Here is a 22,406-nt window from a genome sequence, read left to right as displayed (position 1 = left end):
GATCCTGTCAATGATGGCTTGGAAAAAATATAATTTGACATCTGGTTACACCATTAAGTGGATTATTAACATGTTTTTAATAAATCAACCATCTAATTTTAGACTTTGCAGCATATATGTAGTTTTTTAACTATACATTTGATTTTTTTTTTCATGAACTTTTGTCTGTTGAAGTGAGGATATTATTTTTGGCCATTGGGAATATGTCTCTGATCAGCAACATTAAAGTAATGTCTTCTTGGCACATCACAACAATATTTCCTCAATATGTCTTCAAATTTTCATAATGTATATGAGATTTTCATATCCTATATCTTTTTGTGACATTGACTAAAATTGGCATTTGCCAGCAGCTTTGGATGTTTCTACAGTGGGAATCTGTTTTTGTTCTTCGTCAACCTTGATCTTGAATACCATTACTTGTATTTCAGTGCTCAATTAAAATAGAATTTATGTTTTAATAAAAGTGCTTTTTGCCTGTTGAAGATATTGAATAATTTTAGATGCTCTATACTAGTGCAGTCAATACTCAAATATTCCAGCAAAAGGTTATTTTTCATTGATTCAGTAAGGCACTAATCAAAGGAGTCAGCTATGGGATAAATGCACATAAACTTGATCTTATTAATATAACATCAGCAAAGATCTCAAGCTGGAATCAAGAGTAAAAACTGTTTTTAAAAAAAAAAAGTGTTCATTTATTTCGTTTACATTCCTTAACCTGGGGAAACTTAATATAATTTTTATAATTCCCCCTGTTGTAGCCATGAGGAAAATTAAAATTTAAATAACATTATTTTTCTTCAAGGGAAACTGGTACTATATCTCTTTGTATACTATTGTTATGTTTTTTTAATGCTTTTTGAGTTTTTTTCCCCTCTTCCCACAATCCCTCCCTGAGGGCAGTGACTCCACTTAGAATACATTTTGGTTGCCCTGTCATCTCTCTTGTTAACTTTGGAAGGTCTTTATACCTGAACATACAGAGTGAATGTCTGCAAATTGACATGGCCCCAACAAGCAACACAACTGAGATTAACTTCACATTTGTTTGGCATCCACAAGCCTGCAGCAATATGAGCAGCTGTCAGAATATTACCCAAATCCATATCAAACATGGATATATTTAATCTGATCTATATAACTCCATACCATGTTAGTTAATTGTTTCATCCATAAAACCAGCAAGGTAATCACTTACTATTCACTGTTCCTTAAGAATTAAAATGAAATCAGAAAACAGTGGGAATAGTAAGTGGGTCAGGAAGAATAAAGTTCGAAGTAATTTATTATTCAAGTACATAGAGGTCTTTATGTACAACCCTGAGATTAATTTTCTTTTGGGCATACTCAATAAACAACCATAACAGGGTCAATGAAAGACCATTTGTACATATGGAGGGAGATATAGAATTAATGCTTCAGGTCAATGTTTGTTTATAAGAAATTGAAAAGTGAGAGAATGAGTGTATTTTATGTTGCAGAGAGGGGAAAAGAATGGGATTTGATGGTCTGAAGAACAAGATTCTCTTGATAACATAGTTGCTTTCAGTGCCACCTAAAAGAGGGATCTGAATGGAGAAGTGTAAGTAAGAGATGATATAGAAATCATTTAGAGGGAGGGGGAGAAGACAACAATGACTTTTGGGTGCAGAATAAACAATTGCTACAAATATGAAATAAGATGACCCTCAAAATACTCCACAGATCAGGTACCATTTGTGGAAAGAGAAAAGCTATCTTAATGTGCATAGATGAAATCTGAGACCTGTGAGGCCCTGGTTATAGGGCAAGATTGTCCACACTCGATCTTTATTCCTTGGAGCATAGGAGAATGCAAGGTTACCTCAACAGAAGCTTTTAAAATCATGAGGGGTATGGATGAAGTAGATGGTCATGGATGAGTTGGGGAAACATAGAAAACCTACAGTACAATACTGGCCCTTCAGCCTACAATGCAGTGCCGAACATGTGCTTACTTTAGAAATTACCTAGGGTTACCCATAGCCCTCTATTTTTCTAAGCTCCATGTACCTATCCAAGAGTCCCGTAAAAGCCTCTGCCGCCGGCAGCCCATTCCACACACTCACCACTTTTTGCATAAAAAAAACACCCCTGATATCTCCTCTGTACCTACTCCTAAGCACTTTAAAACTGTGCCCTCTTGTGCTAGCCATTTCAGCCCTGGGGAGAAAGCCTCTGACTATCTGCACAATCAATACCTCTCATTGTCTTATATACCTCTATCAGTTCACCTCTCACCCTCTGTCACTCCAAGGAGAAAAGGCCAAGTTCACTCAACCTATTCTCATAAGGCATGCTCCCCAATCCAGGCAACATCCTTGTAAATCTGCTCTGCACCCTTTCTATAGTTTCCACATCCTTCCTGTAGTGAGGTGACCAGAACTGAGCACAGTACTCCAAGTGGGGTCTGCCCAGGGTCCTATACAGCTGTAACATTACCTCTCGGCTCTTAAACTTGATCCTATGGTTAATAAAGGCCAATGCACCGTATGCTTTCTTAACCACACAGTCAACCTGCACAACAACTTTGAGTGTCTATGGACTCGGACCCCAAGATCCCTCTCTGAATCCCCACACTGCCAAGAGTCTTACCATTAATACTATATTCTGTTATCTTATTTGACCTACCAAAATGAACCATCTCACACTTAACTGGGTTGAACTACATCTGCCACTTCTCAGTCCATTTTTGCATCCTATCAATGTCCCGCTGTAACCTCTGACAGCCCTCCACACTATCCACAACACCTCCAACCTTTGAGTGATTGGCAAATGTACTAACCCATCCCTCCACTTCCTCATCTAGGTCATTTATAAAAACCACAAAGAGAAGGGGATCCCAGAACAGATCCCTGAGGCACACCACTGGTCACCAACCTCCATGCAGACTATGACTCATCTACAACCACTCTTTGCCTTCTGTGGGCAAGCCAATTCTGGATCAATAATACAAGATCCCCTTGGATCCCATGCCTCTTTACTTTCTCAATAAGCCTTGCATGGAGTACCTTATCAAATGTCTTGCTGAAATCCATATACACTAGATCTACTGCTCTACCCTCATCAATGTCTTTAGTCACGTCCTCAAAAAAATTCAATCAGGCTTGTAAGCCACAACCTGCCTTTGACAAAGCCATGCTGACTATTCCTAATCATATTATGCCTCTCTAAATGTTCATGAATCCTGCCTCACAGGATCTTCTCCATCGACTTACCAACCACTGAAGTAAGACTCTCTGGGGAAACCAAAACTAGAAGGCTCTGAAATATAAGGGGAGCAATTTATGAGAGACCTGTGAGGCAACTTCTTTACACAGAGCGTATTTAGTATGCACAATGAGCTGTCAAAGGATGTGGTTGCTATGGGTACAATTGCAACATTTAAGGGGATAGTTACATTGAGGGGAGGGGCTTGGAGAGCTATGGGCTGAATGTGGCTAACTGGGATTATCAGGAAGGATGTTGTTGTCAGCATGGACTAGTTGGGCTAGAGGTCCTGTTTCCAAGCTACGTTACTCTGACTTGATGATCTGTATCAGAACTGGTCAGTTCTGGGGCTCAAAGCATCAATCATTGTAATTCTCCATCTATTCCCACACAGGCATGTGTCTTCAGCCTTCTACATTATTCCAACAATGTCCAAAGGTGAAGAAACACAAACTCATTTTCTATTGACACATTAGCTAATGTAGCCAAAGGATGAGAATTTTATACTGCATGAAAATTAGATCAGAGTCAAATCATAGTTCATTTGTGATAGTCTACAATCAAATATTCCATTGACCCTGATTGTTGAAGTGCATCTACAGTATGAACACTGATCCCTGGAGTGAAATATTGGGTACGGTACAACTCGAAAACCATAACTTTGAGTGATAATCCAGAAAAAAATACAAGAGATTTGAGAAAAATGTTGGACAGAGGAAAAACTGCACAGTGTAGTTCTGAACTCTTTCAAGGACATATTTTTGTCAATAATCTATTGTCCTTTGACTTTCAGGCTCGAATTCATCCATTTCACATTTTGGTGGCTCTTGAAACATACAAAACAGGAAAAGCAAACCGGGGAAAATTAAAGTGGATCCCCAATTCAGATATTTTGCTGGCACTAAATCAGGCATTTTATAAATCTTTTAAGGTAATGATAAATTGTCATATTCCAACTCTCAAGACAACCATATTTTGTGAAATAGTAATTATTTGAATTATTTTGGTTTTTACAGAATATCGAGCCAACAGGGAAGCACTTTGTATTGGCTTTGGATGTAAGCTCTTCAATGTGTAGCCAGGTTCTAGGATGCAGAGCTCTTTGTGCCTACAGTGTTGCAGCAGTTATGTCAATGGTAAGAGTGTTTCACAGACCAAATCTTGTTTTTGTGATTTATAAATTTTTGTTGAGGTTTATGGAGTTTTTTTCACTATAAACTTTTACATTAACTCATATTTTCTCCTGCATTGGAATAAAGTTTAAAGTATTGTTCAAAATACCTAGCAGTGAGAATTCCTACATAATTCCTAACTTTATAATTTACAGACTCTTTTGGAAGAGATAATCCCACTTCCATTTTCTTTATCTTTAATATAGTTGGAGGGAAATAGAAATAGTGGCCTTGACATAGTCAGATCCGTTCTTTGAAATTTCTGTCATTTAGCCAGCTGCATGGTGCTGTTCAGTCATTGCTTTCTCTTGACACTTCTTTAGCTCATCTTTGGAAAGTTTGTCCCAGCTCATAAATCAGCAGAAACTGAAGAGAGTAGGCAAGCATGAGAAGTGGTGGTCCACAAATCTTAAGCAGTCTCTGCTTCCACGAAGTGTGTGGTACTGTCCTCCTGATATCTGTCTTCCTAATACGAGAGAGGTTATTGGGCTGAAGCATTGACTGGTCTCTGCAATCTGACAAAGCAATGGTGCTAGCTGCTGACTTGTCTTGGCCAGCAGCAACAGAAGAATTTACTTAAAGTCCAATTCTAATTTTTAAATTATACTCCCTTCCAATGGAATTACTCTCAGTCCACATTATTGTTTTTCTATCAATCAAATCACTCCTTAAATCATCCAAGTTTCAGAGAAACCAGCTTTAATTTGTGCATTCTGTCCTCAGAATTAAACCCTTTGAATTGAAGCTAATGTGATTTAAAAAGACAAAAAGGTATTTATTAAATGGTGTGAGATTGAAAGTGTTTGTGTTCTTACCTGTTGACACTTATTAACACAAATTGCTGAAAACTAATGTTCAGGTATAACGGAATTTGTTATGTTGATTTTTATTGTAAGAAGATCTGATTGCAAGATACAATGCATCTTCCTGGAATTATATGTGGCCCTCAAGGGATTGTATCTGGTATGTTGTGTCTGGTCTCTCAATGAAATAAATAATGCTCATGAGGGATATTTGTCCATCAGATTGATTTTTGGGATCAGGGGAGAAGAAGGAAGGGTTAGCTTTTGAGAAACTAACCAGACTAAAAGAGTGGAAGATTTATCTTGTTGAAGCACATAAAATTCTTTTGGGGCTCATCTACCCTGGAATGTAGTAAGTTTTTGGAATTGCTTCAAGTTCAAGTTTATTGTCATTCAACCAACACATTAATACTGCCAAGGTGCACAATATGGTACATATAACTCACACATGCAACACATAAAATAATATTACTACAAATAAATTACCAATTAATAAGTTGCATATACAAGTTATAAAGTAAACAGTATAACACTACTAGTGCTTCATACATGGTGAGACCTGAGTGGTGGCAGGGAGTTTAATTGTCTTACAGCCTGGAGGAAGAAGTTGTTTCCCACCCTAACAGTTCTTGTCCTAATACTGTGGTATCTCATCTGATGGTAGGGGGTTAAAGAGACTTGGATGGATGGGAATAATCATTGACAATGCTAAGGGCCTTGGGTACATAGTGATCCTGATAAATATCTCTAATGGCTGTGATAGAGACTCCAATGATCTCCTTAGGAGTCCTTGCAATCTTTTGTAGGGGCTTGTACAAAAGTGCCTTGCAATTCCTGTACTCAGCAGTAATGCAACTGTTCAGGGCACCTTTCACTGTTACTCCTATAAAAAAAAATTGGTTAAAATTTAAAATGCGGAGGGGGGGGGGGCGGGAGAATAGGGCTCAGCTTCCTCAAACTCCACAGGAAGTGGAGACGCAGCTGGGCTTTCTTGACCAAAGAAGTAGTGCTCTTAGTGTATGTGCATTGAGGAGTGGTCACCCTGCACTTCCTGACGTACATCATCTCTGGTTTTGCCCACATTGAGACTCAAGTTGTTGTGCTCACAGCATTCCGAAAGCTGCTTTACCTCTTCTTATTGAAGAAGGTGCGGGGGCTCAGTTGTTAAGTATGTATATTTAAATTGGGAATCAGAATTTTTAGATATTAATAAAGGAATATGAGATTAATATATGTCATAAATAGACATTGAACCCATGAACATTACCTCACTTTTTTATATTGTTTCTGTTTTTGCACTATTTTTAATTTAACTATTTAATATACTTATAATTATTGTAAATGATTTATTTTTCTATATTATGTATTGCATTGTACTGCTACCACTAAGTTAACAAATTTCACAATACATGTAGGTGATTCTAAACCTGGTTCTGATTCTGCGAGTAACATTGAGCTAGAAGATCATCATCCATCTTATAAATGGCACAGCAGGCAAAAGGGAGCATATGGTTTGCTTCCCTGTCTACTTTTCTTTTTTTTTAATCCCGCTATGCTTATCGAGAAACAAAATTTGCACAGAGCAGTATGCCTTTTATGTAGTTAAGAATGTTAGAAAGGGATCAATAAACTCTTATCAGGCTTCCAGCTGGGTACAGGTATCAATTTAAACCGATGTTTCGATGACAAACTCTGCCATTTTCATCAGGGGTGATGCCTCGGCATGTCTAGTCTGGTAGAGTGAGTGAGTGTGTATGTATGTGTGTGTATATATATTTGTGTGTGTGTGTGTACAAAACTCAGTAGTTTTGTGTCATCAAATTCAGTCCTATGGCCATAGCAAATGCAACATTCTGCTACCGTCAGTTTTTTTTCCATTTTTTTTTTCCGATTCCCAAGCCGCGGTAACCTATGCACATCCTCCTGTATACTTTAAATCATCTCTAGATTACTTATAATACCTAATGCTATGTAAATAGTTGTTATACTGTATTGTTTAGGGAATAATGACAAGAAAAAAAGTCTGTACATGCTCAAACAACAAGTGCTGAAGAGACAACTTCTGGGTTTTCCCATTCCACTGTTGGTTGAATCCACGCACGCAGAAACTGCGGATAAGGAGGGCCAACTGTACTAACCATGAGAGCTAGAAGTGACTTCATTTGTCAAGTGACTGGATTTTTTTCCAAATGGATTTTGTTTCCTGCACTCACTGCTTATTGTCCCTGATTTAACTGATTCAGATCTGTGGGCTGGGTTACGTCAAAGCTGATTAATGTACTGGTTCCTCAGATGTGCATGGTCCGCAAAAGATGTAATGGAGATGGATGAATAGGCCAGAACAAGCCCCACTCACCAAATCTCTCTGGAAATCTTTGACAGATGGTAAATATGCACCCTAACTCCACTGATTGTTAAAGCTGTCACATTCTTAGGTGCTTCTGAATGTTTCTGATGTCCAGAGAGGTTTTAAAAAAATAAAATCACCTAACAGCATTTAAAATAAGCCTATAGTCAAGCAATTTCTTTACTTTTATATACTTCTGACTACTACAGTTGAATCTGCTGCCAGTATTATCCCCAGCAGTGCATTATAAATCCTAACCACTCGTGCATTAAGAAAATGTTTTTCTTGTATCACTTCAGTCAATCTCCTTCATTCTGTCCCTGTTCTTGATACATTCTGCCAATGGGAAGTTTCCTTCTATCTATACTCTTCTTACAAGTATATCTCTCAGATCCTGCATAACCTACAACATTGAACCTTTCAACCTAGGGTGTTGTGAATGCCACCTATGACAACTTTCAACACCACCCATAGCACTTCCAATCTTCGTGTTATCTGCAAATTTAGTAACGCATCTTTTCACTTCCTCATCCAAGCCACTTATAAAAATCACAAGGAGCCTGGATCCCAGAACTGATTCCTGTGGAACACCACTAGTCACTGACCTCCAGGTAGAATATGCTCCATCTATTAATACACTCTGCTTTCTGTGGGGAAAGCAGAATCAGAATCCTTTTGGTTAAGTTTCCATAGATCTCAGGCATCATGACTTTCTGAGAACCTTGTCAAATGCCTTACTAAAATGCATATACATCATATCAACTGCTCTACCTTCATTAATTTGTTTTGGCACCTTAAAAACTCAATTAGGCTCATGAGGCAGGATCGGTCTCTCACAAAGCAACGCTGACTATCCCTATTAAGATTATGCTTCTCCAAATGCTTAAATCATGTCCCTAAGAATCTTCTCCATTAGTTTGCCCATCACTGACGTATGATTCACTGGTCTGTTTTATTCTCAGGATTATCCCTATTACCTTTCTTGAACAACAGAACAACATTTGCTGTTCTCCAATCCTCTGATACCATTCCTACGGCTAGAGAAGACACATAGGTCATTGTCAACACCCCAGCAATCTCTTCCTTTGCTTCCCTTAGTAACCTGGGCATTATCTGACCCTGGAGACTTATCTAACCTAATATTTTTCAGAAGCACCAACTCTGCTTCTTTTTTAACCTCAACATGCTCCGGCACATTAACCTGTTTTATGGTGACTTTGCATTTGTAAAAATAGAACCTTAACCCTGTTGACTACTAAAGCAAGTATTCAAGACCTCTGCTACCTCACCTGCCTCTTGGTACTTTCTTTCCTCTTTATCCCTGAGTGGTTTATCATGTTCTTCACGTACGTGTAGAATATGTTTGGGTTTTCCTTAATCCTGCTTGAAAAGGCTTTCTCATGTCCTTTGCCATCCTTCTAAATCTCTTAAGATCCTTCTTGACGTCCTTATAACTCTAAAAATCCCTCTCTGATTTTTGCATCCTAACCTTACGAATGCTTCCTCCTTCTTGAGTAAATATTCTACCTCACTTTTTTACCTTGGGTCCACCTTGCCTTCTTACCCAGAATTCCATGCCAATATTCATTAACAACCTCTACATTTCTGGTGTGTGTTTCCCTAAGTAATCTGTTCCCAAGTTCCTGCCTAATATTGTCATAATTAGCCTTCCCCCAATTATTGTCTGCTCATATCCTTATCCCAGTCAATGCTAAAGGTCAGGTAGTTATGGTCACTATCTCTGAAATATTTGCCCACTGAGATTTGTCATGTGTCCAGGTTCATTGCCTTGTACTAAATCTAGTATGGCCTCTCTTTTAATCAGCCATCCGACGTACTGTCTCAGAAATCATTCCTGGATGCACCTAACAAATTCCACCCATCACTGGCTAATGTTCAGTTCCTGGACAACAAGCTGTGTGAACTGAAAGCCAGAATCCCCTACCAGTGGGGAAACAGAGGAATGTAACATTTTGTGATTCGTGGCTGACGGAGGGGATACTGGACCATGTTGTTGAACCTCTGGGTTCTCCCTGTTCTGGGTTGTCAGGTCAAAAAACCTCTCTGGGAAGAGTCAGGGAGGAGGGATATGCTTCATGGTCAACAATGCTTGATGCACCCTCCAGAATGTGCTTGCCCTCAAATCCTTTTGTTCCCTGCACCTGGAATACTTGGTGCTGCTGTGCAGACCCTACTGGCTGCCTAGGAAGTTCACAGCTGTTATCACAGTAGTGTGCATTCTGCCGCAGGCTGATACTGACCAGGCTCTCAAGGAACTGTACGAGACCATCAGCACACTGGAGACTGCACACCCAGAGGCTGCCTTCCTCGTTGCCGGTGACTTTAATTGAGTGCTGCTGACGAAAGTCTCTCTGAAGTCTTGTCAGCACATCCAGGTAAACATTCGTGGAGAGAAGACACTTGACCCCTGCTACAATCCCTTCCGCAATTCTTACAAAGCTCTCCTTCACCCAGCTTTTGGAAAATCACATTACTCTTCGATCCTTCTTTTGCCAATGTACAAGCAGAAGCTGAAACGAGGTGGCCATAATTAAAACCGTCCACTCTTGGTCTGACCAGTCAGTCTCCATGCTGCAGGACTGTTTTGATGACGTCGACTGGGATATCTTCCATGATGAGGATGTCTGCGAGTTCATGGATGGAGTCATGTGCTTCTTTCGGAGGTGCAGCAATGATGTTGTCCCCAGAAGTTGTTCAGGGTCTTCTTGAACCAGAAACCCTGGATCAGTAGTTCTTTGTGGGCAGCACTTACCGCGCGACACAGAGCTTATGCTGCCAGCAGTCAACAGGAGCTCCAGGAAAGCAGCTACGATCTGTGCAAAGCTATTAAGGCTGTGAAACAATATAGATTAAAGATTGGGTCAAGATTCACAACGAGTAACACATGTAATTTGTGACGATGGTTGCATACCATTGCAGACTTCAAAGCCAAATGTAGTGGTGCCACCAACATTGCGGCCTCTCTCCCAGAATAGTTTAATTGCTTTTAAGCTCGGTTCAATGAAGCTAACTCTGAGCCTCTGAGGAAAGCCACCGCTACAACCTGTAACCTGGTTATCTCTGAGGCTGAGGTACACAGATGTTTCCAATGAGTGGACAGTCATAAGGCTGTGGCACCAGATGACATCCCAGGGCAAGTACTCAGGATGTGTGCAGCACAACTAGCAGGTGTGTTTACTGACATTTTTAATCTCTCCCTCTCCCAGTAAAGAGTGCCCTCCTGCTTCAAATTTTCCACCATTGTCCCTGTACCAAAAAAGACCAAGGTAACATGCCTGAACAACTGGTATCCTGTCGCACTCGCCTCAATAATAAGCAAATGCTTTGAGAGGCTGGTCAAGCACTACATTTGCAGCATGCTTCCACCCAACCTGGACCCCCTACAACTCGCCTACTGACACAATCGATCGACAGACGACGTAATAGCCACTGCTCTACCTACGGTCGTTATGCATCTGGAGAAGAAGGGTGCTTGTGTTGTGTCAAGAAAACAACCTCTCCCTCAATGTCACAAAAACAAAGGAGCTAGGTGTGGATTACAGGAGGAATGGAGATGGGCTAACCCCTATTGACATCAATGGATCCGGGGTTGAGGGAGGGTGAACAGTAAGCTCCTTGGCATCCACAACACTGAGGACTTCACGAGGTCTGTACACATCAGCTGTGTGGTGAAGAAGGCACAACTGTGCCTGTTTCACCTCCAGACAGTTGAGAAGTTTGGTATGGGCCCCCAAATCCTAAGAACTTTCTACAGGGGTACAATTGAGAGCATCCTGACTGGCTGCATCACAGCCTGGTATGGGAACTGTACCTCCCTTAATCACAGGATTCTAAAGAGAGTGGTGCAGGCAGTCCAGCACATCGGTAGTTGTGAAATTCCCATGATTCAGGACAGTTACAACGCCAGATGTGTAAAAAGGGCCCTTTGGATCATTGGGGACCTGAGTCACCCCAACCACAATCTATTCCAGCTGCTACCATCGGGGAAACGGTACTGCAGCATAAAAGCCAGGACCAATGGGCTCCAGGTCAACTTCTTCCACCAGGCTGTCAGACTGATTAACTCGTGCTGATTTGAGTGTATTTCGATGTTACAGTGACTGTTCTACTTATTATAAATTACTATGATTGCACGTTTAGACAGAGACGTAATGTAGATTTTTACTCCTCGTGTATGTGAAGGATATAAGATATAAAGTCAATTCAATTCATTTCAATCCAAACGCTTTGCACTAAGGAGATGCCAATCAATATTACAGAAGCTACAAAGTTGTTATTTCTATACCTGTCCAAGGTGCAATCTTGCCTGTTACAAGAATTATCACAACTTTACTAGTCTATCCATATCACTGAAGGTCCTCAACCCTTTTTTCCTTTAAGTACTTTACCAGTTAATTGCCATAGCTGTATTCTATCATCCCTGTATCTCTTTAGTTATGTTAAATTTTCTATCAACTCTCTAGGGCAGGGGTATCAAACTCATTTTAGGTCATGGGCCGGATTGGGCAAAATGCAGCTTCATGCGGGCCGGATCAGTCGGGTGCGTGCGAACGCAGCTTTCATTGCCTCCGTTTTTTCAGCCTGTTCTCATGTGTCTCAGTCTCTGCTATAACTACAAAGTGTTTCATTTCACAAATCCCGTTTCTTATGAAGAAGACTGCTGAGCAAGCATTATTTTTATGATTGGTATTAACTTACAATCATAGGCTTCATATCACCAGGCCATTAATAACTAAAATAATAGATCTATCTAAAATGATCTCGCGGGCTGGATATAATTGTACGCCGGGCCGGATATGGCCCGCGGGCCTTGAGTTTGACACCTATGCTCTAGGGTTTTACATCCAGAATTATTGGACCCAAAGTTGAAAATAATAATCCAGCTCAGTGAGAGTTACCCTAATCGCCTAGGTTTTAGGGATTAGTCTCTAATTATAAGAGCCAGATTCTCATTTGTTTTTAATGCTTTTTTTTTATCCATGCTGGTAATGTCATTGAAATGTTCAATAACACATTGATTACTTTTTTTAGGTTGTTACACAAACAGAATCCAACTCTACAATTGTTGCTTTTTCCAATGAAATTGTTCCAATACACATCACTTCAGAAATGGCACTGGATAAAGTATTAGCTGTGATGCGTGCGGTAATATAATTTTTTTTTATCAATTTTCTTAGTTTGTCTTTTTTCTGTTATCAGTTACGCAGAGTTCAGTGGGACATGCACAAAAGGATCAGTGCAGATTGAGTACCCCTTATCCGAAATGGTTTAGGCTAGAAGTTTTCTGGATTTTGAAATACATAATGAGATAACTTGGGATTGCTGAACTCTGAATTTATGTGCTACCATTAAACAGTTCTTGTCTTGCACGTTCATCACACAAACATACTGATGCAGTTGTTCAGCATGTTAGATTTTCATCAGTGACTATCTTGGCAAACTGCCCAATGAATTTCCATCAGCAGACTTGTTATCACCACAAACCTTTTAAAAAATTTCTGCAACCAGCCTGCTAAATATTCACAATTACCTTCAATTTTCAATGAGTCATGATAGATCTTTGCTGTTTCATGATCAGGATACCACTAAATGGTATATATGTTCACTCTGGCGCTAACAAATCCACTCCTTCAACACATGATTGAGGTCTTCAATTTTCACTTTATGGAGTGTTTTTCTATTTTTCATTAACTTTATTCATTACATATGTGAGGTTACTTCTCAGAACAGTCTATGGTGTACAGAAACCTGTGCATCAACTGGGAACCTTCCCAGTGCCTTATCGCATTTTCCATTTGTGGCGTCATGACAGCGCTCAAAAAATTTTTGATTTCTGAGGTTTCAGATTTTGTAATTTTGGATAAGGGGCACTTAACCTGTACCTTTTAGTAATTTTTGCTACTTACGTTTTATATATTAATAATGACTTGAATGCTTAAAAGATTATTTCAGAAGTTGTGTAAAGAACATATCCTAGTCACCAACAATAACCCTTTCCTAAAGTTATATTGTTAAATATTAGTTTGTGCAGCAATTTCCACTATTTTAATTGTTCATGTCTTATTTTTATTAACTCAACATGGCCTCTGCTTTTCAGAGTGTGCTGTGTGTCAAAAAGAATTCTGTTTTTGCAGCAATCCTTGCAAACATGGCACATGTTGTTTCTCTTATTTCTGTATGAAATTCCTCAGTTACAGTTTTTTAACTTTAAATCCAGGCCAGTGTTTTTCTCCCACTAATAAGTTTTATCTTCTGATTTCATTAATATCTTTGTTTTAAATATTCCTACTAATGCTACCTCAAGAAAATTGTAATAAAAGTAAACTGATATAACATTGCAGATTATTTTGACCACTTTCAATAGGTTCCATTTGGTTCCACTGACTGTGCACTTCCGATGTTATGGGCTATTAAGACACAAACAGTTGCAGATGTGTTCATTATCTTTACTGATAATGAAACCTCTTACGGAAACATTCATCCTGTAGAAGCTTTGAGAGAATACAGAAAGGTGAGAGAATTCAAAATAGTATGTCTTTGTACAATGATGTTAAAGTTAGATTGAGAAAAGTGTTCCTGAAGTATTTTTTAAATTTAAGCCCATCATCCTTACTGAGGCTTGGGCCATTGACAGTAGCTCACCAGAGTCCTTAGGTGTAGCCCCTCTTGCGTCTTCACAAAGATCCTTTTTCTCTCAGATATGAGGTCATTGGAGTTTCTGTTGGTTTTGCTACGCCCCTGAGTTTTTACAGGATGGGGTTGCTAGCCTGATGCTCGACCCTTCTTTTGTAGCTGGACGGAACCATCCATGGTGGAGTTGAGGAAAATTTTTAATAGTCTGAAACACTTGTAGCCTACGGTTATTATGTCTCAATTCTTCCTTGTGGAATTTCGAAGATCCCTGCTTCTTAGCTTGAACTTTGTTTGACTGGTCATGAATTTGTGCTTATCAATTATCAAATAGCAATTCTCTTAGGCAGTAGGACAAAATTGGATTGTGCTTCCGTGTTATAATTTTCAAACATAGATTAGCTGGAAACATTGTTTATTAAGCTCAATATGACCAAATGCCTTTGGAGAAGGAATCTTTAGAGCTCAGTGTTTGGATAAACTACGATGGTAAAGGAGATGGTGATGTATAACCATTGTACAATGAAATGTTTTCTAGTTTTCATAAAAATGTATGTGGCTTCATCCAAATTGCAGTATTTAGTATGAAGCACATGTATCAGCATCGAGAGGTTTCGGCCAACTGCTCTTTGATGGTCTCTGATTTCCCTTTAGCTACATCATTATTTTTGATTTTCCATTTAACTACTATCAGAATCTCTGTCTCTTCTTATGCACCTTCAAGTCATGCTGTCTGTCCACCAATCTCTGGACTGGATTGCTCCTCCAGAATACCCACAAATTAAGCAGTTTACATGGATTGGAACAATGAATGGTACTGAATCAAGTGTTTTGTATTTGAGGGCTGGAACAGGGGAGGAAGGTTGCTAAGGTAAAACATTACAGTGCTACCTGTCGTGCATTTCTATCTTAAATACAGTCAGCTACCAACCATTCACAAAACTTCAGTGACAAAGCTCTGATGAACCCTTCAACGACAGCTCTCATTAGACAATGCATAATGGACATTCTGAAAGCTCCATTGTCCACCATGTATGGACAACCTTGAAGTCCACTATATTTTGCATTTGTGAAGAAGTTCTTGGTCTTTGTATCAAGGAGAAACTGTAGTAGTTGGTGACAAAGACTTTGAGTTTAAGGAGCTAATCAGTAACAAATGCAGGGCATTCCTGGAGTACTTCCTGGCTTTGGGGAAAATAAAGTTGTTGGAAAAGCATAAGGCAATGAATGGTCTGAAGCATCAAGTTTTGCAAGTTTCTGAAAAGACATTTGCAAAAACATTTATGTGTTCAATTATGGTTGTATTTGTCTTGTGAATAATAATAAATCTTAATAAAATAATTTTTGCAGCAATACCTCATGCTTGTTGAAATACAGTGGATTCCAGTTAATTAGGACACTTTGGGACCAATACATTTGGTCCAATTAAGCAGCTGCTCCAATTAGCTGAAGTTTCATGGAAATAGTTAAAAAAGACAAACTACTGTTTAACTGAGTACATATTTATGTATTTTAAATAATACAGAACAATTTAGAACATTGCCAATACTACTACTGTATTATACACAGTTTTATTAGTTCCTACCAGTTATCCATGGAGAAGTTCATCCATTGTACACTGCCATGTTCTTTTGATTCAGCAGAGGCATCTAGTGCAGATAATGGCATGCCTTTATACAATGATTTTTTTGACGATTGTATTCTTCAGATCTTCCTTTTCATTGTAACATTCCAAGATGATTGTCAATACCTTAATTCTTTATTGTTTCTAACTTGTTGAAGTAGTAAAATTGTTTTATTTTCACTCAATATACACAAAATGCTGGAGGAACTCAGCAGGCCAGGCAGCATCTATGGAAAAGAGTCAACTTTTGGGACTGAGACCATTCAGCAGGACTGGAGAAAAAAAAATGAGAAAATTTAAAAGGTAGAGGGAGGGGAGGGAGAAACACAAGGTGATAGGTGAAACTGGAAGGGGGAGGGGTGAAGTAAAGAACTGGGAAGTTAATTGGTGAAAGGTACAGGGCTGGAGAAGAGGGAGTCTAATAGAGGACAGAAGGCCATGGAAGAAAGAAAAGGGACGAGGAGCACCAGAGGGAGGCGATGGGCAAGCAAGATCAAAGGAATGTTTCCAGGAAGGATGCACGGCTGTGGTAGCGGGTCTGGGTAAGCATGTGGTCAAAAAGTCAGAGGACTGCAGAGACCGCAGAGGGGGAGCAGTGACAGAGTTTCACTGAACTCCCGTTGAAGGGAAGAGTTAAACTTCTTCAGGGTAGGATCCTTGGAAGAGACTTCGCAGTGTAATAATCCAATTGCAAACAAGTGAAAATGTGCACTCCTGGACATTTCTGGTATCTCCAAGCCGCGGTGTTTGAAACTGCAGTGAGCAAAACAGTTCTGAATTTTCTTAATCAGTGATTTAAAAATCACAAACACACACAACTGATGCTATTTAAAAACTGTTCTAAGTACAGTGCAATGTCTAATGGCTAATTAAAATCTGTTTGTCAAAATCTCCTGTGCCAGATAATGAAGGGAATCCTAACTATTTTCTTGATCAGTAAGTTAATGTTTAACTGAAGAAAAGTTAGTCAATACTTTCTAAAAGTTACTTATAAACTACTCCGGATTGTTTCAAGTTATGCCTCACAAACAGAAGATGAAGAAAACTACTACCATGAAGGCAACGCAAGTTGGAACAGAATCGAGGCCCTCTTCTGCCAAAGAACCGCGGGCTCAGGTACATTATACGACCAGCGATACAGAACAGGAAACTGTGGCAACATCGACCGTTTCTAAAGAAAAAGATCAACGAGAACTGCGCAAACGTGAAGGAAGGAGCATGCGCGAACGGGAGCAACCAGAACTACAAATCCCAGTAATGACTGAAACTGAAAGTGAATCTGAGGGAGAGTCAGATTCTCTGGAAAAATCAGATGAAGATGGAGGTAAAAGTCTTTCTGGAAATATAGAAAAGACTTTGATGCAAATAATGCGTAAATTAGGCGCATTAAAAGTAATCAAAAGAAAAATGACAAATATGGAGATGATGCTTGATAAAACGACAAAAAGACAGGAAAAAATTGAAAAGAGAATTATAGATTTGGAAACTACAACGGAAGACATAGTTGAAAGAATGAATAAAATGGAAAATGATACTACTGCCTGGACATCAGAAAGAAAACAATTTATGGAAAAAATTGATAGGCTTGAAAATTTTAGTAGACGAAACTATATTAAAATTGTTGGACTTAAAGAAGATATAGAAGGAGAAGATCCAATATTTTTTTTTCAAAAATGGATCCCTGAAAAATTGGAAATGGAAGGAGAAACTCTAATTGAGACTGAAAGGACTCATAGAGCCTTAAGGTCAAGATCTTAAGCTGATCAAAATCCACGATCAATTTTGATAAGATGCTTAAGATACCAAGATAAAGAAAAGATCCTAAAGGCGGCTGTCCAATGTGCCAAAAAGAGAAACGGGCCATTGATGATAGCAGGGAAGGCAGTTCTTTTTTTATCCTGATATAAGTTATAACCTTTTGAAGAGAAAGAAGGAATTTAACCCAGCGAAAAAAGTCTTATGGGAAAAGTGTTATAAATTTATAATGCGTCACCCAGCAACGCTGATAATCTTTTTGGATGAAGGAAAAAGATTTTTTATCGATTATCGAGAAGCACAGGAGTTCACACAAAAACTTCCATTTATTTGCTAATTACACATAGATACTTCCAAGTGTAACGGATTAAAGATGAAGATAGAGACAGTGAATGGAAGTGATGGACATTTAAGGATGATACAGGGGAGAAAAGCAAAATTTCAGAAATACTAATTGAGAATAGTATTTTTTCTTCTTGTATGTATATATATACTTTTTTTATGTTGCGGGGGGGGGGTGCTGGGGAGCTTTGGATCGGTTACTGCGTGATTCACGTGTGTAATCACGGCGATTGCCATGACCCGTACAACAGAGGGGGGTAATGTTGTGTTCCTTTTTTTTTTCACAACATTAGTAGGGGGGTATTTTGCTTTTTTTCTTTATACTCTATTGTTCTTCTATCTTTCTGCCTGGATGATCGGTGGGGACACACATAGCAGCATGGAGAATTTTAAAAAGATTTCCCAAGATACCACGAAAGTTGAAAGATTAGGTATTATTATAGATTGGAGTAACATAATTAAAAATAATGACTAATTTACAGAATTTTTTAAGTTTTAATGTTAATTGGCTTAATGGACCGGGAAAAAGAATTTTAACATACATTTTAAAAAATGAAAACAGATATAGCTTTTTTTTTACAAGAAACACATTTAACAGACAAAGAACATCAGAAATTAAAAAGAGACTGGGTTGGAAATGTTATTGCAGCTTCATTTAATTCAAAGGTGAGAGGAATTGCAATTTTGGTTAATAAAAAATTACCTATTAAAATACAAAACGTATTAATTGATTCAGCGGGGAGATATGTAATTATACATCGTCAAATTTTTTTGGAACAATGGATTCTTATGAATATTTATGCACCAAATGAAAATGATGTAAAATTTATACGAGGTCTTTTTGAATTTGGCTAACGCATATGACAAAATATTAATATGTGGAGATTTTAACTTTTGTCTAGATCCAGTTTTAGATAGATCAACAAAGGTTGTCACAAAATCAAAAGTAGTAAAATTAACTCTATCATTGATGAAAGACTTAAACTTGATTGATATATGGAGAAGAATTAATCCAAAATAAAGAGATTACTCATTTTATTCAAATAGACATAAAACATATTCAAGGGTAGATTTTTTCCTATTATCAATGAATATTCAAGATAGAGTGAAAAATGTGGAATATAAAGCGAGAATATTGTCAGATCATTCTCCTTTGATAATGACAGATAAAGAGGAATCAATTTATAGATGGAGATTTAATTCAATGTTACTAAAACATCAAGATTGTTGTGATTTTATGAAAAAGCAGATTCAGTTCTTTTTAGATACAAATTCACATTCAGTTGATGATAAATTCATATTGTGGGAAGCAACGAAGGCATATTTGAGAGGTCAGATAATAAGTTATACTTCTAAAATTAAGAAGGAATATATGATAGAAATAGATCAATTGGAAAAAGAGATTACAAACAGAAAAAGAATCTCAAAGAAATATGACAGAAGAAAAATGAAGATAACTTATTAATAAGTTACAATATAATACACTCCAGACATATCGAACAGAAAAAGCAATTTTGAGAACTAAACAGAGATATTATGAACTAGGTGAAAGATCACATAAGGTCCTTGCATGGCAATTAAAAACAGACCAGACTTCTAAAACAATAAATGCAATTTGAACAAGAGTAAATAAAATTACTTATAAACCTTTAGAAATTAATGAAACTTTTAAGAATTTTTATTCTGAGTTGTATAAATCAGAATCACAAAATGATAATATCAAGATAGAAAGGTTTTTATCACAAATAACTCTTCCAAAATTAAATACGGAAGAGCAGAAAAGATTAGCTATGCCTTTTACATTGAAAGAGGTCGAAGAAGCTCTAGGATCACTTCAAAGTAATAAATCTCTAGGAGAAGATGGTTTTCCGCCTGAATTTTATAAAAAGTTTAAAGATTTATTAATTCCTCCTTTTATGGAGTTAATACATCAAGCAGAAAGAACACATAAACTTCCAGAAGCTTTTTCGACAGCTATTTTAATAGTATTGCCAAAAAAAGATAGAGATCTTTTAAAGCCAGCATCATATAGACCTATTTCTTTATTAAATACTGATTATAAAATAATAGCAAAAATCTTATCTAACAGATTATCTAAATACATACCAAAATTAGTACATATGGATCAAACAGGATTTATTAAAAACAGACAATCGGCAGATAATGTAACTCGGTTATTTAGTATAATTCATTTGGCACAAAAGAGGGAGGAAATGAGTGTGGCAGTTGCTTTGGATGCAGAAAAAGCATTTGATAGATTGGAATGGGATTTTTTTTTATTTAAGGTATTGGAAAAGTATGGATTAGGATTATCTTTTATAAAATGGATTAAAACCTTAAATACTAATCCCAAAGCTAAAGTAGTGACAAATGGTCAAATTTCAACACCATTTCAGCTAACAAGGTCAACTAGGCAAGGTTGTCCATTATCACCTGCTTTATTTGTGTTGGCGATAGAACCATTAGCTGAATTAATTAGAATGGACACAGATCTTAAGGGTTTTAGAGTTAATCAGGAAGAATACAAGATTAACTTATTTGCTGATGATGTTCTGCTTTATTTAACAAACCCATTGCACTCGTTGCGTAAATTATCCTATAGATTAGAAGAATATGGGAAAATATCAGGTTATAAAATAAATTGGGATAAAAGTGAAATTTTACCTCTTACTAAAGGAGATTATAGTCAATGTTGATTAATAACTCAATTCAGATGGCCGGCAAATAGTATAAAATATTTAGGTATAAGAGTTGATAATGATATAAAGAACTTATATAAATTAAATTACTTACCATTACTGAAAAAAATTCAAGAAGATCTTGATAAATGGATGGTATTACCAATACATTAGTAGATAGAGTAAATACCATAAAAATGAATATATTCCCTAGACTACAATACTTCTTTCAATCACTACCAATACAACTACCTCAGAAGTTTTTTCAAGAGTTAAACAAATATGTGAGGAAGTTTCTTTGGAAAGGTAAGATGTCAAGAATATCGTTGGAAAAATTGACATGGAAATTTGATCTAGGAGGGTTACAACTTCCAAATTTTAATAATTATTATAAAGCAAACCAACTTAGATTTATTGCATCTTTTTTTGAGAAAGATAGACCGGCATGGATTAGAATAGAATTACATAAAATAAGAGAAAATACACCAGAAGATTTTATATATAAATGGGAATCTAAATGGATACGGGAAAAGAAAGAATCTCCTATATTAAAACATTTGATTGACTTATGGAATAAGAGAAATGTTGATGATGAGACAAAGAAATCTTTATTAGCAAAGATCTTTAATTCAAAATAGACTTATTCCTTTTACAATAGATAATCAACTTTTATATAATTGGTTTCAAAAAGGGATTACATATATAGGAGATTGTTTTGAAGGAGGTATATTAATGTCATTTGATCAATTAAAGAATAAATATAAAGTATCAAACAATACTTTTTTTTTGTTACTTCCAAATAAGAGCTTATTTAAGAGAAAAATTAGGTCAAACAATGTTATTGCCAAAATCTAATGAATTAGAAACTTTAATTCAAAAAGGAAAGATTAAAAAATTTATCTCTTGTATGTATAACTTGATTCAAAAACAGGCAATTAAACAAGGAGTCCATACATCAAGACAAAAATGGGAAAGTGACTTGAATATTAAAATTGAAGAAACAAATTGTTCAAGACTATGTCTTGATAGTATGACAAATACAATAAATGTCCGGTTAAGATTAGTGCAATATAATTTTTTACATCAATTATATATTACACCACAAAAAATAAATAAATAAAACCCAAATTTATCTGATCAGTGTCTCCGATGTAAGCAAGAAATCGGTATTTTTTTACATTCTACTTGGTCTTGTTCTAAAATTCAACCTTTTTGGACAAATTTAAGAGCTTTATTGGAACACAACTTCCGCATAATCCAATATTATTTTTACTAGGCGATATTGAACGGATAAAACCGAAACCCAAATTGAATAAATATCAGAAAGAATTTATAAAAATTGCATTGGCAGTAACCGAAAAGGCTATTGCAGTTACTTGGAAATCGGATACATACTTAAGTATAGATTGGAAGAAGGAAATTTATGGCTGTATTCTTCTTGAAAAAATTACTTACAATTTAAGAGATAAGTATGAAACATTTTTGAAAATTTGGCGCCCTTATTTACAAAAGACAGGATTAAATATATAGGTGCTCCGAAGATGAAATAATTGGTTATTTGGGGTAAGAAATAAAAATATATACTAAAGTTATTACGAACTCCATGGAGCATGTGGGGATCTTCCGATATCCAGGCACTCTTTCTTTCTTTCTTTTTTTTTCCTTTCTTTTTTATATAGGGATGTTAGGGGGGAGTGGGGTAGGGTATATATTTTTTTTCATATATTTTCTTTTATTTCTGTAATTATTTGAAAACTCAATTAAAAAAAAGTTTATTTAAAAAAAAGAGTTGTCTCAGATAGG

General features: G+C 37.0%; 1 protein-coding gene across 4 annotated transcripts in view; it reads left to right on the top strand.

The window, feature by feature from the left end:
* ro60 (Ro60, Y RNA binding protein) overlaps nucleotides 1-22,406 on the top strand; it is a 50,366-nt gene that overhangs the window by 12,247 nt on the left and 15,713 nt on the right. For all 4 annotated transcript variants that reach the window (XM_059984718.1, XM_059984719.1, XM_059984717.1 and 1 more), the window contains 4 exons: nucleotides 4,025-4,162; nucleotides 4,248-4,367; nucleotides 12,606-12,719; nucleotides 13,939-14,085. In XM_059984718.1, coding sequence (XP_059840701.1) covers nucleotides 4,025-4,162; nucleotides 4,248-4,367; nucleotides 12,606-12,719; nucleotides 13,939-14,085 — 519 coding nt within the window. The remainder of the gene's footprint in view (nucleotides 1-4,024; nucleotides 4,163-4,247; nucleotides 4,368-12,605; nucleotides 12,720-13,938; nucleotides 14,086-22,406) is intronic.

Source organism: Hypanus sabinus, chromosome 11 (assembly GCF_030144855.1).
Source record: "Hypanus sabinus isolate sHypSab1 chromosome 11, sHypSab1.hap1, whole genome shotgun sequence".
In the NCBI taxonomy this organism is placed as follows: Eukaryota; Metazoa; Chordata; class Chondrichthyes; order Myliobatiformes; family Dasyatidae; genus Hypanus; species Hypanus sabinus.
Note: the sequence above shows the minus strand (reverse complement) of the source record. Positions and strands in the feature narration are given on the sequence as shown.